The sequence below is a fragment of the Equus quagga genome, chromosome 19 (genome assembly GCF_021613505.1).
Source record: "Equus quagga isolate Etosha38 chromosome 19, UCLA_HA_Equagga_1.0, whole genome shotgun sequence".
Classification (NCBI taxonomy): domain Eukaryota; kingdom Metazoa; phylum Chordata; class Mammalia; order Perissodactyla; family Equidae; genus Equus; species Equus quagga.
Genome location: NC_060285.1, coordinates 27,702,999 through 27,719,478, shown reverse-complemented (window position 1 = coordinate 27,719,478; position 16,480 = coordinate 27,702,999). Strand labels below are relative to the sequence as shown.

The 16,480-nt window shown below is 36.3% G+C and overlaps 1 protein-coding gene across 3 annotated transcripts in view; it reads right to left on the bottom strand.

Annotated features, from left to right (window-relative positions):
* The window catches only part of EEA1 (early endosome antigen 1), a 157,162-nt gene that overhangs the window by 116,016 nt on the left and 24,666 nt on the right, over positions 1 to 16,480 (bottom strand). For 2 of the 3 annotated variants that reach the window (XM_046646282.1, XM_046646281.1), the window contains exons 2-4: positions 15,149 to 15,241; positions 8,851 to 8,976; positions 4,619 to 4,743 (exon numbers count right to left, since the gene is read on the bottom strand). In XM_046646282.1, the coding sequence (XP_046502238.1) occupies positions 4,619 to 4,743; positions 8,851 to 8,976; positions 15,149 to 15,241 (344 nt within the window). The remainder of the gene's footprint in view (positions 1 to 4,618; positions 4,744 to 8,850; positions 8,977 to 15,148; positions 15,242 to 16,480) is intronic. The other variant, XM_046646283.1, reaches the window with a different exon arrangement.

Below are 16,480 nucleotides of genomic sequence, written 5' to 3'. Positions count from 1 at the left end.
TTTCTCAATTTTTTAAACAAAAAACACTACTGTAGATTTTATATATTGTGGCATATGTATAAAACCCTTAGAAAAATAATTTTATTCCTAAAGGTCATTGTTCATAAATGGAAAAACGTCTACCATTAATTTACCAACAATAAGCATCAATCGCTTCCTATGGCAGTTAGTATAAAATCTAAACTCATTATCAAGGACTAAAAAATCTGTACAATCTAATCCTTGCCTTATCATTCTCCCCATCATTTGCTTAGTTTTAGCAACACTGGCTTTCTTCTATTCCTTGAGCGTGAAGTGCTCTCTCCTATCAAAACCTTCCCACATTCTATTCCCCTCACCTAACGGTCAGTCTGACAAAGAATGTAAGCAGACTGCACGAGCCCTAACACAGGAGAGAAATTCCATGAGAAAACACAGTTGGAATTATTCTTCTGGATGTCAGGAACATATCTTCACCTGTTGGAATGTAAACAGCAGAAAAAGGGACTCTCCTTATTCCATGCCAGTACCAATGGTTGCCATGGCAGAAGACTGAAACGAGTTGATGAGGAATACTCAAATGAACTGATTCTAATATAAAGGGACTAAGAGAAAAGCATCAGTTCTAATGATGAGGAAGACCAAGTCCACACCACCTAAAGCATATCAGCAAGGTAAAAGACAATGGCACATACTGGTAGGAGAATTATTCTCTGGGATAGGGGCAGGGGTAGAGAGCAAAGGGACAGAGCAGCTTCACCTGTGAAACAGGGTTAACAGGAGAAAAGGAAGAAAACTGCCAACAAAGAGAAATGTAAAAGATGGAGAAATGAGTCCTGTACTTCTTGTAGACATTCATATGTAAAGAATTCATTCATTATTCAGCAGACATTTGCTGTCTAGGCCAGACTATCAAGCTGTTCAGTTTAATAGGGGAAGTAAACAGTAAACAAGTAAGAGTAACAGACCATCATCAGTTCTGTGACAGAAATAAAAAGAGAAGCATAAAGATAGTAGTCACTTCCACCTGGAAGGGCTTCATGATGGAGGTAACCTTTGTGGTGAAGTCTTTAATCTCTAAATACAAGGGATAATAAATTCCTGCTACTTTTGTTGACTCTTAAAATTTGTCTTTTTGTGAAATTTTCATTTCTCTGTTGTGTGTGTGTGTACATCTTCATCTCTCCCTTTCTTTCATGTGGCCCACAAACTAATCTGATTTGCAGAAACCACATGCCAACTAAAGGACACTTAGTGTTTATATGTGTATGGAAAAGTGTGGGTGCATTTTAAGTTTTACCTATTATTTATTCATCTTCCAACTCTATGTAAAAACTAAAATGATGAAGAAAGAAATTACTAACATATTTGAATGGCTCACATGAAATTGAATGAAATTCCAAGGAAGATGATTCTAATTCCACTTCTTTTTTTTCCGCAGGGGAAGAGTCTCCCTAAGCTAACATCTATTGCCAACCTTCCTCCTTTTTTCTTCCTTCCCCCGACAAAGCCCCAGTACATAGTTGCGTATAGTTGTAGGCTCTTCTGGTCCGTCTGTGTGAGCCACCACCATGGCACAGCTACTGTCAGACAAGTGGTGTAGTTCCATACCCAGGAACCAAACCTAGGCCACCAAAGCAGAGCATGACGAACTTTAATCACTAGGCCATCAGGGCTGGCTCCCGATTCAACTTCGAACTGGGTGGACTTGGTTGCTCCCACTAATCTTTTAAAAAGTGTCATTTCAACAAATTTGTGAAAGTAATTTGCCTACCAAAGAAAATCTTTTGAAATGGGTAACTATCAAAACAACCTAGGATATCTACAAAACACAATTTGGCAACATCTATCAAAATTTTAAAGGAAACTTTGTCCAAAAATTTTACTTCTAGAAATTTATCTTACAGATACAAACATTTTCAAATGATGTGTCCACAAGGACATATACCACAATATCATCTGGATTGCAAAACACTGGAAATATCCTAAATGCTCATCAACAGGAGAATGATAAAATCCCATGCAGTCATTGAAAAGAATGAGATAGCTGTAGCTGCACTGATATAAAGTAATCCATATGATACACAGAGAAACAAAAGGTCTACAACAGTGCAGAACTGCTCTTTTATGTGATTACATATATTTATACATTTCTTTTTATGTATTCACAGATACAAGCATATGTATATATATGCGTAGACTATTTCTGGAAGTATACACAAAAAAGTGAAGAAAACTAAGAGACTAGAAAAAAGGGGTGGCAAGGAGTCAATTTTCACCAGACAATTTTTGAATCATTTGAATTTTGTACACTATTTATGCTTGCTATACATACATTTTAAAAATCTGACCCCCAAAAAAACTACTAATGCATCAAGTTTCAATATGTGACAATGTTGATGAAATTCACATGTCAACTGATAAACAGAGAGCTTTTAAAACGAGGTTTCACAACCCACCCAAGTCATGTGGGATTTGATTTAAAAGACACGTCCTGCCTTTAGTCACGTTATCCAGTGTGTCAGAGAGCAGCAGGATGTAATTGTCAGAGACTGGAGAGACGCAGGAAGATGGGAAGAGCCGATATAGTAAGAAATAAACCTGGAAAAGTACACAGTAACTATTCCATAAGCAATGAGAAACTAGTGAAAGTTACTCTTTAGAGCAACAGCAATCAAACTGGCATTTTAAGAATATTACTCTGGAAGCAATATGGAAAGTTAACTGGAGAGGTACAAGACTGAAGGCAGAGAGCCAATATAAATACTGAAAAATATTTTTAAGTGAGAGATGATGAGGCCTAAAATAAGCTGTAGCAGTGAAGATCGAAAAGTTTATGAGAGCTGTCAAAAGAGAATTAACTAAATTCTGTGACAGATCAGACAGGGGAGCATGGCAGGTGTGTAAAAATGAGCACATCCCATTTTCTGGCTGTAGTAACTGGGTGGAAAGATAATACTCCCAATCACCAAAAGAAGTAACAGTAGAACAGGAGCAAACTTAGAAGGAAATATAATGAACCCTGTTTTCAAAATGTCAACAGCCAGAGGTACCTCTGGAACACCTACACAAGACACCTAGGAGACAACTTGGAGATAATGCTACATTGGAGAGGTAGTTTAGGAGGAAGTCATGGATGTGAATATTAACCCAGGTAGGTTATACAGACAAAAAAGAGCACACAAAACAGATCAAGAAAGAACGATCACAATCATATGTTGTCTCAAGAGTAAGTCCAAGTAGCCACATGGAAGGCCCATATGAAAGAGAAATGAGGTCCCTGACAAATAGCCCCAACTGAGTTCCCAGCCAGCAGCCAACACCAACTCCCAGCCATGAATGTGAGGTTACTTTAGACCTTCTGGTCTTCCCAGCATCCCAGTCTACATCACTTAAAGCAGAACCATCCAGTCAACCCAGAGAATCATGAGAAATAATAAACTGTTACAGTTTTAAACCACTTAAGTTTTGGGTGGATTGTTACGAGGTAATAGATAACCAAAACAGAGGTCAAGTAAGCTAAGAACTGAAAATAATCCAGGTTACTGTTGGCCTTTGTAGGAGCAGTTTCAAGAGAATGGTAGGGTAGAAGGCAGGCTTCAGTGAGCCAAACACTGTATGAAAAGTTAAGAAGCAAGAACAAGAGCAGACTGTGGAGATTTTTACGGTGAAAATTCACATATTGGGCATTGTCTAATTTACAGCTGAAAAGCAACTCTCTTAAATTGATACTAAATATAAAAACATTGATAATGTGATTTAATATGAGTATATATTTTATATCTATTTACTAACAAATAACAAAAGAATAGTACCCCAAATTATTAACTCACACAAAAAGTACTGCGGAGCATTAATAGTTACGTAAAAGGGAAGATTCATACTTCCCAAAGCATTGGTTTTCCCACATACTTTAATAAATTAAAACAAGCATATTTTACAGTTCTACATTATCTATCAACCACAAAGTTATGTAGTCATAATACTTTTCCTTTAAGTGGTGTCCTTTGTGTTACAGCAGATTAACCAACCAAAAGGCATTTATGCAAAGAAATTTTTAACAAATAGAATGCAATCAAGCTTTCTTCTTTAGTAGGAATATAAGACAAGAGTTCTCACCAAGAGCAGTAGAAAAGCAAAGTTATATTGTTGAATGCTGTTTTAAGTAATTACATTTTAATTTAACTTAATTCTTAAAACGGTTAGGCAAAACTGCCACGAAGCAGATTGTGTATGTGTGTTCATTGTTATATTGGTGATTATAAAAGAAATTTTAAGAAGTAATGATTAAATTTAATTCTTGGCTAAATTCATTACTTTAACAACTTACTACAAAATCTTCAAAACAAAGAATATCATTATTAAGCAGAATATGCTAAATATAATTTAACCTTTTGATAATTCACAACCTTCTTTAAAGCAATCTCTGTACCACGTTGTAGATGCTTGTATAGATAGTTGCTGCTCAAGGACAAAATAGTTTATAACAGTAAAGATGGAAGGCCATGCCAAATGAAGATAGATTTAAAAAATTAAATAATATAAAACACTACCATTTTCACAAACTAATTATTCATGATTAAACAATGATATCACATGCATTCATACAACATTACACTTTAAAACTATTACACTGTACCGCTTCAAAGCGAGAGCCTCTCCTCCGTGACCTGAATCATTACCAGCATCGTGAACTGCCTGATAGTGTTTGAAAAGTTCATCAGCAGATCCAAGAGATTTCATACACTGGGGACATATGAAACCCTATAGAAAGAGGCAGAGAAAGGTTTCAAAATAGAATTTAATATTGCAATAACGATTTGTATATTATGAAATATAGTCAAATGTCTTATTCACACCAATGGTGCTATTAAGTAAACTGTAATTTAGGATTTTAAGCCCAAATTCTAATATTGTGCAAAGGTACATCATTGTCCATTCTGGGGAAGCTACAAAATATAAAGAAAACTCTTACAATAATCTTTTACGTTGAATAAATTAATTGCTAGAGTATAGAATTCTAATCTGAGAAGTTAGTTCTAATCAAGAAGACTAGCTGAGATCTGCCAACATATCCTCTCTCTAGATATCCCCATTAGCAAAATATCTGCTCCAATCTACTTCATAGGAATGATAAAAAATTTAAGAACGTGAAGCCTTCTGATCACTGAGGCAAAAGGTAATACAGTAAATAACTCGTAATTACCAGAGGGAACCTAACAATGGTTGAGAAGTACTCTAAATTCCTTGCTAACCTAACAGTGCAAAAACCTAAATCTAATATACAGTCCCATAAAATATTAAAAACTTATAAATAATGCCCAAATTATTATACGGTTATGGCAATATGAGGTCCTGCATGAGTATTTCCCCAATGACCGATTCAGTCTGATCTCTGGACACCTCTCACTCTATACCACAGGCTTCATATGTACTGAAGTACCTATGTTTTCTGAACACACCATGCTAGCTCACATTTCTGTGCCTTTGTATATATACCACTTCTTTCCTCCAGCACTATCCTCATTAGCTTGTCAACTTTCTACATTCACTATAACGCACAACACACTGGAGCTTTCATCCATGTTTTCCTAATGGCTAGTGTAGTATTTTGGACATACTATATATTTTCTACATTGTGTATTTATTTAATGAAATACAAATGAACTGTCAGGGCAGAATTTGGCAAAAAAAAAAAAAAGAAGAACAGAACACCTTTAACAGCTTGCCGATCATAAAACCTTCCAAGGGATAGACTCAGCTAAGTAATAAGCACTCTGAAGACATAAAACTAAAAACAAACAAATAAAAACATCTGTTCCTTCACTGGGTGCTTTGCAAACAGTATATCCTCATTTATCATTTATGCACATTATGTGGCAGAATCAAGGCTCACTGAGTATTGGAGATACGTAGAGAAACATTCGCAGACAAGGGTATAACACAAGTACGGATAAAGAACTATAGGAATACAGGAGAAGACGTAACCAACTCTGGTGTGGAAGCAGTTAATGCTTTAAAAAAACAACACAAATACACATACATATTATGAGACACTGGAATTAGGTACTAAAGAATGAGTGGAGGTTTACTTGCCAAAAATAAAAGGCATTCTAAGCAAATGGAGGAGCATGAACAAAGGTGCAGGAAGAGAGACGAAACACAGTCACATTGCTTTTGGGAAAGAGAGGTATGTTCTGATCACAGAGCCAGAGTAAGGCTCACAGAGAAGGGCAGGACACGACAGGTGAATAATGCAATGATCCCCAACATATGTCCTGAAGTAAGCAGACAGTAGCACTGAGGATGTGCCTTTGGATATCAGAATAATGCCATTAGGCTCCAGAGATATCTGATGCTCAGCCTGGGTGTTAATCTAGCTGGCATTACGCTATATCTTCAAAAACATCTATTATCTACTATCATGTTTCATAATGTCTCTACGTTATGCTTAATTAGGCATTCTTATACCTTCTGCCCAGTAACTGCTGTACCACAGCAGTTGACATGCCTTTAGTGCAACAGCACATGAACCCTGACAATATTTAGCCTGTCATTTCTCTTTTGTGTCTCAGCTTCTGCTAGTAACAAGAAGGCAAATTATAGAGTGTTCCTCAGAGAATCCACATCCCAATGACACTACTTCATCTTCACAATTTTGGCTTTTTGATTATTGTCTCTACTTGCAGGTTTTGGCTCTAGATACCTAAAGATGCCAGAAAGCTAATGATCACGTTAAGGTATGCCATACCTTCTTAAAGCTTCTAAATATTACCAGGTTAATACTCCAGAAAGAACTGATTCATCCCTAAAGAGAAATTTTAGAAATTCAGTAATATATAGTGAATTAGAGAAAGATTCCACCTAAGTGAATTTTGCATGTTTAAATAAAACTTCAACTTTTGGGACACTTCTGATAAAAATAAATCTTTCTAAAATACACAGACTTCCTCATCTTCCTAAATAGATGATATTAAACCCTTCCTTGATGTCTCACAGGCATAAATATTAATCACTGAATGGGTGTCTTTGACTCTATTAATTCTGGCAAGCCTCTTTAATTCCTGTACCCACATTTTGTAGTTTTTCCTACACTCTGTTTTGTCTTTCAACAATCATTTCTAAAAATTATTCATGTGCTATTTCTAACAATGCTAGCCTGATATGGACGGGAGGAGTAGATTAAGGGAAAAAGTTTATTAAAATCATATAACTCATTTAAAATAAAGTAAAATAAGCTCAGAATGAGAGGTGTCCCATGAATAGATGGCGTGATCTTCAGTTCACGGACTTTGTGATACTAATTCTGGATATTAAGAGACTCTTTCTCTATTTTTTCTAAATTACCTTCAAGGGGATTGAGGCTGTTAGCTAGATAACTTCCAAAAAAGTACTGTTAGCAAACAACAGAACCCTAAAAATAGCCAGCTACATTTATTTCCCTTAATCATTCCAAATATCTCACCAACTTCCAAACACACACACAGAGTTTACTTAAAATTAAAAACAATACTCAGTTATCTGTAATCCTTTCTCAGAACTACTGCAGCTAAGAACTCACTTGAACTTGATGCTTATGGTATCCCTGTTGTACCAAGTGTCCTTTTAGTTAAAAAGAAAGTTCTTATTTAAGTAATAGGTAAGTGAGATTGTCATTTTTGATTTTGGCTAACTCATAAAAAAGAAAAGTTCACCTCCATGTTCTGGAAGGAAGACAAGTGGTAAAATGCTAAGCAGAGTTCCTAGACTCTCCTCTGCCTCCATCCTTCCTTGCACTGCTCCAACTAGTTTAACTGGTGTCCTCCTATATGCACCCATTTTCCCCAACATCCCAGAGAATGTCTGGTTTAATAGTTGCCCAGGGAAGTTTTTCTGGAGTTCCCTCAAGTTGAATTTGCCATTGCACTCTTTTTGCAAATAATATCTATCATAGAAACTTCCTGGGATAGACATCATATCTCACTGACCTTTTTATCTCCTTTACCTAACAAAATACCTAGCACAAAAGAGGTAATCTAGTAACATGCTAAACACATGAATGTTTGATGACATCATTTTCTTATATACATAATTGCCTCACAGAAAAAAGTTGGTCTGATTATTTGTCTTTCCTGGTACAAAAAGTTTCATTCTTCTATAATATTTGTAAAAAAAAATCCAAAAAAGCTATCTTTCTCTTTGTTTAGACTACTGTAATGATTTTCAAAGGAAAGAGATATATCAGGAACATCTGAGGAACTTTTTCCAGCCTAAACATGGACAACACTTCCCCTCCTCACTGGCTCCCATCCCCAGCCTTAGACATGCACCAGCCCCACAGCCTAGAGAGAAACACTTGGGCGAGGAGTGTGTGTCATTCTGTCACCTCCCTCAGGTCTGGGGAGTCAAAACAAAGACTGAAATAGTGGAAGATCCAGGTTCTAATGCTGTATATTTTCCCAAATAAGTAAAGACAGTAACAGTTCTCATGCAAAGTCCTCTTTTTATGTAAGAGTTAAGCACCTTAACCTAACGCATTTAAATACATTCATTAACAAAACATTAACTAAAAGATAAAGAAATAACTTACAAATGTTGAAATAAAATATCATTCACTTTGCATTTCAAATTTCATGGCAAAATATATGCAAAAATATTAACTTAAACTTTTATTTACAGATTCACAAAAAGACAGCTGCAAACAGTACGAGCAACCAAGCTGACTTCCCAAGAGCCTGTTCTCCTTATTGAACCTTCTTGAAAGCATGCATAATTAAAGCAATCCATATTCCCTTGTAGCATCAAAAGTTAAGCAACACCGAGGCAAGGAAAAACAAAGCTATTTTGAGCAACCCATAACCAAGCTGCTAAAACAAAACACACAAGACCCACAGTAACACTGGAGTCATTAAGAAGTTCCTGTCCTCTTGATTCATTTTCAGGGTGCACTTTCTGGTAATGCTCCGACAAATCAATAGCAGTTATACATCTTTTCATACATAACGGACAGATGAAACCCTGTGAAATAACAACTTTTAGGAGGATATACATAAAAAGTTATTTATAAAACAAAATATAGACAACAAAAATAGACATTCAGGAAAATAATTAGTGTATCATTTTTTAGTATAAGTAAGGGAAATTTTCAAGTAGTAACTACACAAAAGGTGAAAGATCTATCCAAGCAGGACATCTAAAATTAGTTCCCATCTTATGCTATAAATTCCCATCAGTTCAATTTTTTTTTATTATAGTAACCAGTTGCTTTAGTTAGAATATTATTCTTCTTTTTTGCTTATGACACTTTGCCTTTAGTTATCTGAGAGCTATTACCGGCAAGTTAGCTTTTGTTTTAGATCAAGAAATGATTGGTAGTTATAATAACAAATACCTTTATGTGATAGAAAGTTCTCAACAAAAAAGTTCTTACACTGAAAGCCATTTGTTAGTCTTCACCATACTCCACTAGCCTGAGATCTCATTCCTGCCCACACCCATAGTTCCTAGCAGGTGACCCTTCATTCTACTTTTCAGAGCCAAATAAAATCACTTAAAACAATCTTCCAAATTCCCTCCACCTAACAGTATCTGTATTTTAAAATGTGGGCTGTTACACTGATCTACGCTTTGGGGTTTTGTCAGATAGGAATAGCAGAAGGACAAGAGAATAGAGCAACTGAGAGCATCAGGAAGAAAGTAAATAAAATGAACAGTGGTGGAGGATAGTAGGTTATAATGTCATGAGTTTTGGTGTCAAAAACAGATGTGGATTTGAGTCTAAATCTATGTTGATTATATGACCTTAAGGAAATCACTTTACTTTGCTAAATGTCAGTTTCCTCACCTATAAAATAAGGCTGATATTAGAACCTATTCTCCTAGAGTTATTGTGTAGTACATAAAATGCTTACTCAAATGCCCAAGACATTGTAAGTGCTCAACAAATATTAACTGTCATTAAATGTAAGGTTAGAGAGGAAAGAAAATGAAGCCGGCAGAGACTAGAAGAAAAGACAGAAATTAAAATCCTGAAATACTCAGCAAGGTCAAGAAGTCAAGTAATGAGAATACGATAAAGTTTTTGAGGGGATAGGCAGCTATGGTAAGGAATGGGGGATACGATTTTAACATTTCAGGTGAAATTATTCTACCTGATAATAAAGTAAAAGACACTGCCACAGCATGAGTAGCTAGAAAAGAGGTGATAAAGATCATTGATAACATTAAGAAATGGAAGGCTAGGCTGCTCCACGAGTCACTAACATCTCTTAGGATAACAGCAACGAAGGAGAGAAGGCTGCAAACAAAGTGCCAAAGGGGGAGGCAAGAGAAAGTAGCAGTTAAAAGCTAGGCTTGGGCTTGAATCCTGGATTCACACCACTCTCCACAGCTTATATGACCTTCAACTTGCTCATCTGTTAAACGAGGTAACAATAACATCTACTTCATATGGGTCTCATGAGAATTAAATGAGATAATACATGCGAAGTGCTTACCATAGCACCTGGTACAAAGAAAAGATTCAATAAATGTTGGCTATCATTAGTATCATTATTCCTTCTGTTAACAACACCTAAAAGAGATTAGTCAAGAGATGAAAGTGAGGAAGAACATGAATCCATTCTTTTTTTAACTGATGAAAGGGATGTCTTCTAGGCAACCACAGTCCCAAGTGCTAATAAAACTACAGTATACTACTACTTTAAAAGAAGGCATCACTGCATTTTTTTGCCATGATAGCTTTATGCTGCATTTCACTTTACTCTGGTTTCCTCAATGTAAGTTTCCACATACAACTATTCATTCATTCAAAAAGTATTTACTGAGTGTGATTACTATGCTCCATCCATTATGCTAAGAACATATATATATGAACCCTATTGGTTCTGTTTCTCTGGAGAACCCTAATACACTCCCCCAAAAAAGCTAAACCTATTAGAATGAATACATGAATTTAGTCAGGTTGTAAAATAAAAGACAGGTATACAAAGTTAACTGTACTTCTGTATCACAGAAACAAACAATTGGAAAATACAATTAGAAACAATACTATTTCCATTAGCATGAAAAACACTGCTAAGGAATCAATTTATGATGGATAAGACTTCTACACGAAAACTACAAAACCCAGCTGAGTCAAATTAAAGAAATGGGACTTAAACCATGTGCACAATTTAGAAGATTCAGTATTGGTAAGATAGCCTCTCTCCCCCAAATCAATCTGTAGTTTATATGTAATCCTAATCAAAATCCTAAAACAACTTTTCTAAAACTTACAGATAAATGCAAAAAACCTATAACATAAGAGTAAAAACAAATTTGAAAAAGAGCAACAAAACTGGAAGACTTATACTACCTGATTTCAACACTTAATACGAGACTGCAGAAATCAAGACAGGATTGACATAAATATAGACCAATGAAACAGAATAAACAGCACAGAAATACAAACATACATGTAAGGCCAATTGCTTTCTCATAAAAGTGAAAATGCAATTCAACGAGAAAAGGTAACATTTTCAACAAACGGTACTGAAACAATCATATGGAAAATGTGGTTTCCACATCCACATGAAACAAATAAGCCTGAACCATTATCTCATACCATACATAAGAATTTACAATAAATCATAGACTTAAATGTACATGCTAAAATGATTTTTTTTTAAATCAGAGGAAAGCATAAGAGAAGTCTTTGCAACCTCAGGGCAGACAAAAAATTTTGTAGAAGGACCCAAAAAGCACTAACAATAAAAGAAAAAGCTGACAAATTGGACGTCACCAAAATCAAAAACTTATTCTGTCTAAAAGACACCATTAACAAAACGAAATGCAAGCCACAGACTGAGAGAAAATATCCACATCACATATATCCGACTGTGGCATGAGACCTAAAACTACGTCCCAATATTATCTGCTGCCTTGACAACTGGTGAAACTGAGAGGGCTTCGAATGGCCTCCCTGCAAGTTCCACACCCTACACTGCTCTCACAGACAAGGTCCTCTAGTCAACCCACCTTTTCACAGGGAACCACCACAAGACCTACTCATCCCTGAGTGGCGGGTTTCAGTTCCCTGCCAGCCCATGGAATCATTCAGACGAGCCAATCACAACCTCCTGGGGGAAGCAAGGGACACCTCACCCTCTTGATACTATACAGCCGCCTCTCACTGCCCCTGGTGGTTCATTTTGTTCCCAAGTGCAATCCTCGTGTGGCCCTATGTGGCATGCAGTGTCCTCCTTCCCAGGACTGTGAGTATGTGTGACTAATAAACTACTGTTGAGCTCATCTGTCCAGTTTCTGGTTAATCATGTATTCAGCCAACCCCATAACCCTAGGGCAGGAATTCTTCCCACACCAATGGGGTAAAAGGGAGGCAATCAATACACTGACAAAGGACTTGTACCCAGTATACATAAAGAACTTCACAGTTTAATAATAAAAAGATAAAGAATCCAACTTTTTAAATGGGCAAATTTCCAGTTCCAGACAAAATGGAATAGATATACTTGTCCCTATTCCTCCTGCTAAGCACAGCTAAAATCCTTAGACACTATATATAAAACAAACATCTGAAGACTCTGAAGGGTAAAGAGAAGGCAGACCAGCTAAGGATCTCAGGACCCAAGGACTGACACAGTGGCGAGTACTCTGTGTTTTCTTTTTGCCTTGTATATTCCAGATTAGATGCTGGAGAAGTTGGCAACCTGGAGACTTCAGTGGCCACTTAAAAAGATTCCCCAAGAAAACTCTGGTATCTCTAGCCAAAGGACTAGTTAAATAAAAATCAGATTTGGCAGTACACAGGTGGTTAATGAGTAGTTTCACTGGGTGATGGAAGCCAGATTGGAAAGAAAGAATGAACGAAGACATGTGCTTCTGGCAATATAGTATACTAAATAGTCTGAACAACTGTCCTGATATTAACAAATAAGTGATATAAAAAATGACATTACATTATGTATTATACTTGTTATAGACTGAATGTTTCTGTACCCCCTCAAAATTCACATGCTGAAATCCTAACCCCCAATGTATGGTATTAGGAGGTGGGGCCTTTGGGAGGTGATTAGGCCATGAGAGTGGAGCCCTCACGAATAGGGTTAGTGCCCTCATAAAAGACACCACAGAGAGCTCTCTTAACCCTTCTACCACGTGAGGACAGCCATGTATGAACCAGGAAGCAAGCCCTCACCAGACAGAGAGTCTGCCAGAGCCCTGATCTTGAAGGCTTTAGGACGTTTCCGCCTCCAGAACTATGAGAAATAAAATGTTTGTTATTTAAGTCACTCAGTCTACGGTACTTTTGTTATAATAATCCATACTGACTAAAATGATATTATACATGTTATATACAATAAAACATAAAATATGACACAAATGAGCACCAAAGCAAGCTACTGCTTTATTTCTACTTCTTTAAAGTCCTGAAGACCACGTTATTTCAAATTCCATTTACATGGCTGCTAAGGGCACAGTGTGAAAACTTAGAGTTTGTTCAAAGTGGGAAGCTCACCTCAGGGTAAAAGAGAAACAAATCTGAGAGAGAGACTGAGGGGGAGAGAGAGAGAAAGAGATTGTGTGAGAGAGAAAGAGAGACACTGACCAAGACCCTTGACAAGTGTGTACCTTTGCACTGGGCATATGGAAAAAACAATTTCCCCTTAGAATTCATAATGACGAACAGCCCTCAATTAGGTTAGTAGTTGAAATTTACACTACTGTATAATCTGAAGAATGTCAAGCACTAAACTTAATTTAAGGGAGTCCCAGGTTAGTGGCACCGCTAGAGCAGTATTTGTATGCTGACGAGAATAATGCAAGACACGTAAAAACTAAAGCGGCAGGAGGGAGAGAAGATAAGCTGAGAATGAGAATAAAATCCAGAGCACAAGAGAAAGGATTAAAATTCAACAGAAGAAGGAGCCTGTCTTCCATGTATTAAAGTAAAAAAGGGAAAACGGGTGCAAGTATAGCTTTGGTGACAAAATGAAGAGATTCATCTAACGGTTCCTATTTTCTCAATGAGATAGAAGGTGACTGAGAAAAGGTGGGAATAGGGTAAGACACATGGGAGATTTGAGGATAGGGAAGAGAGTACAATTATCTCAGAGAGTAGGAAAATGACCCCAATAAGAAAATGTAGCAGGATTACCAGGAACTGCCCACTACCCATCAGAGATTTTTTTCTTTTTTTAGGTCTAACTGAGGTCAACAATTATTACTAGGTTCCTTTCCAGGGTTACTACTGAGCACTTTGAGCTCATCATGTCATGAACACAGTTTGGAACATCTTTCCTAAAGACATTTTCTTAAACTTGATCTTAATAAAGTTCAACTGATACTTTTCTTCTTGCTCTGGTTAGATCGTATTATAGTTAATATACACATACATGAAGACAGCCAGATGAAGAGACAGCTGGTCAGAGAGCGACAAAACAGAGAGACGAATGGATAGAAAGAGACATACCCAGAAACACATGTAAGACCAAGAGGTGGGTTAGGGGAGACCAGAGAAAAGGGAAAGGGGTAGGCCGTACAATTGGGCCCAGAAAGAGACAACTAACAAAAAGAGCAGAATATGAATGTGTCAGTCTCCAAGGGGCAGTGTTATGGGTAGTTTTTATGTTCTTCTCTTTCTTTACCTTCTTTTTCTATAACAAGCAAATACTGTTTGTTAAAAATAATAATAAAGCAACTACTAAGACTGACTTCTCAAAAACTTTGAGTTATTTCATTTTTAGAGTTGTTTACTTTCTCCATTAATTTTTAATAAGCTCTCAAAGATACAAGTTCTTATAAAGTCATACATGAGGACAACAAATAATGTATACATCTCATGATAACCTAATTTTTCATTAGCTCAGTGGTTCATGACAGTATAGACACATAAATAGACACTAATTAAGTGGTAATTCTTCATAAACAGATTTTTAAATCCTCAGAGATGACATAAGCATTGAACACATATTGGCAATATTATTTTTCAGTCTTAATAGGCACTTTCTCAGTCTATCAACTAAGCACTAGCACATATCTACAAGTGTGATTCAAAAGTTGCATTCCAATTTGTTAGAGACTTATGAAAACTTTTCCTACAAAAGCTTAAATTACCAATCGTTACTCCAAATATTAGCTATTTTTCCTTAAATAACATTGAATTTTACTGCCAAATTTATTTTCATACCTCTGAGGAGCTTTCATTATTGACATCCACTGTGTTTATAGGAGTTGCTGATGAATCTAAATCAGAACCTTGAGAGCCCACTCTCCCAGGAGTCTGAAACACAAACAGGAGGGGAAAAAAAAAATCAAAGCAAATATTAACAACATATTCATAAACTATTTAATAACCTTAACAGTAATCACAGCTAGCCTTACACATAAAAATAACTGTCTTCTCAATAATAACAAACAGTACTAGCAGTTGTCCTTCACTGAAGACTGACTGTGCCTAATATGGTAGCAAAATCTCTATATGCATTCTCTCATTTTTAGTCTTTTTAAATTAATAAAAAGCTTATTTTTGTATATAGCACTTTACAGTCATCAACTCACTTTCACAGAACATCTTATTTAACCATAATGACATTTCTGAGAAAGGCAGGGCAAATGTTATCTCTGTAGATGAGAAAACAGATTCAAAGCAACTAAGGGACTTCTCAAGACTGTACCGTTCACAAAAATTAGAAAGAAGCAGAACTAGAATGCTGATCTTCTGACTCCTGTTGCATAGCTCTCTCTACTACACCAACTAAATTACAATGTTCTGAAGGCTGCTAAAAAGATCAACACAGTCCAAATTAGCCAGCCAACTATCCACCTACCACCCACACCAATCATTACCACTGTCTCCAATACTTGACATTCCATCACCAAAGTACAGTTTGGAGGATTAAAGGTCTTTTTTTCCCTCCTGCACCATTTACCTTCTAACATCATCATGTTAGGCAGGTGCTACCTTGAAGGAGGTGGAAATCTAGTTAAAACACTGAACAAAAAACATTCAGAGTGCAAGGACTGACTCAATAATCCTTATAAAAAACATTCATGGTAGATGCTATCATCATTCTCACTTTGCCCAAGAGAATCAAGGTGTACAAACTAAGTAACTTGCCCAAAGTCACATGGCTAATAAATGGAAGTAAAGATGTTAACTCAAGCATTCCAGCTCTTAATTAGTAACCCATACTGCTTCTCTTCTGGACATCTCCACTGAGATGCACCTCAAGCACCCCAAATTGAGAATAATTCATTATACATTTGCCTCAATGCACAAACATCCTGTACATCACTACTAAATATTCAACATAAATGCCAAATAAGGATGAATTACATCTACTTTGAAATTCATCACATAAAACGATTATAAAAACTGCATAGGAAAGTGGAAGCACATACACTCTATGATTATAATCACATACAAAAATTGTTTATATAAGAAAAGAGATTCAAAAGAAATATCCCAAAATGTAAATAATAATTTCTGTAGCAAGACAAGATTATGGGTGTTTTGGCT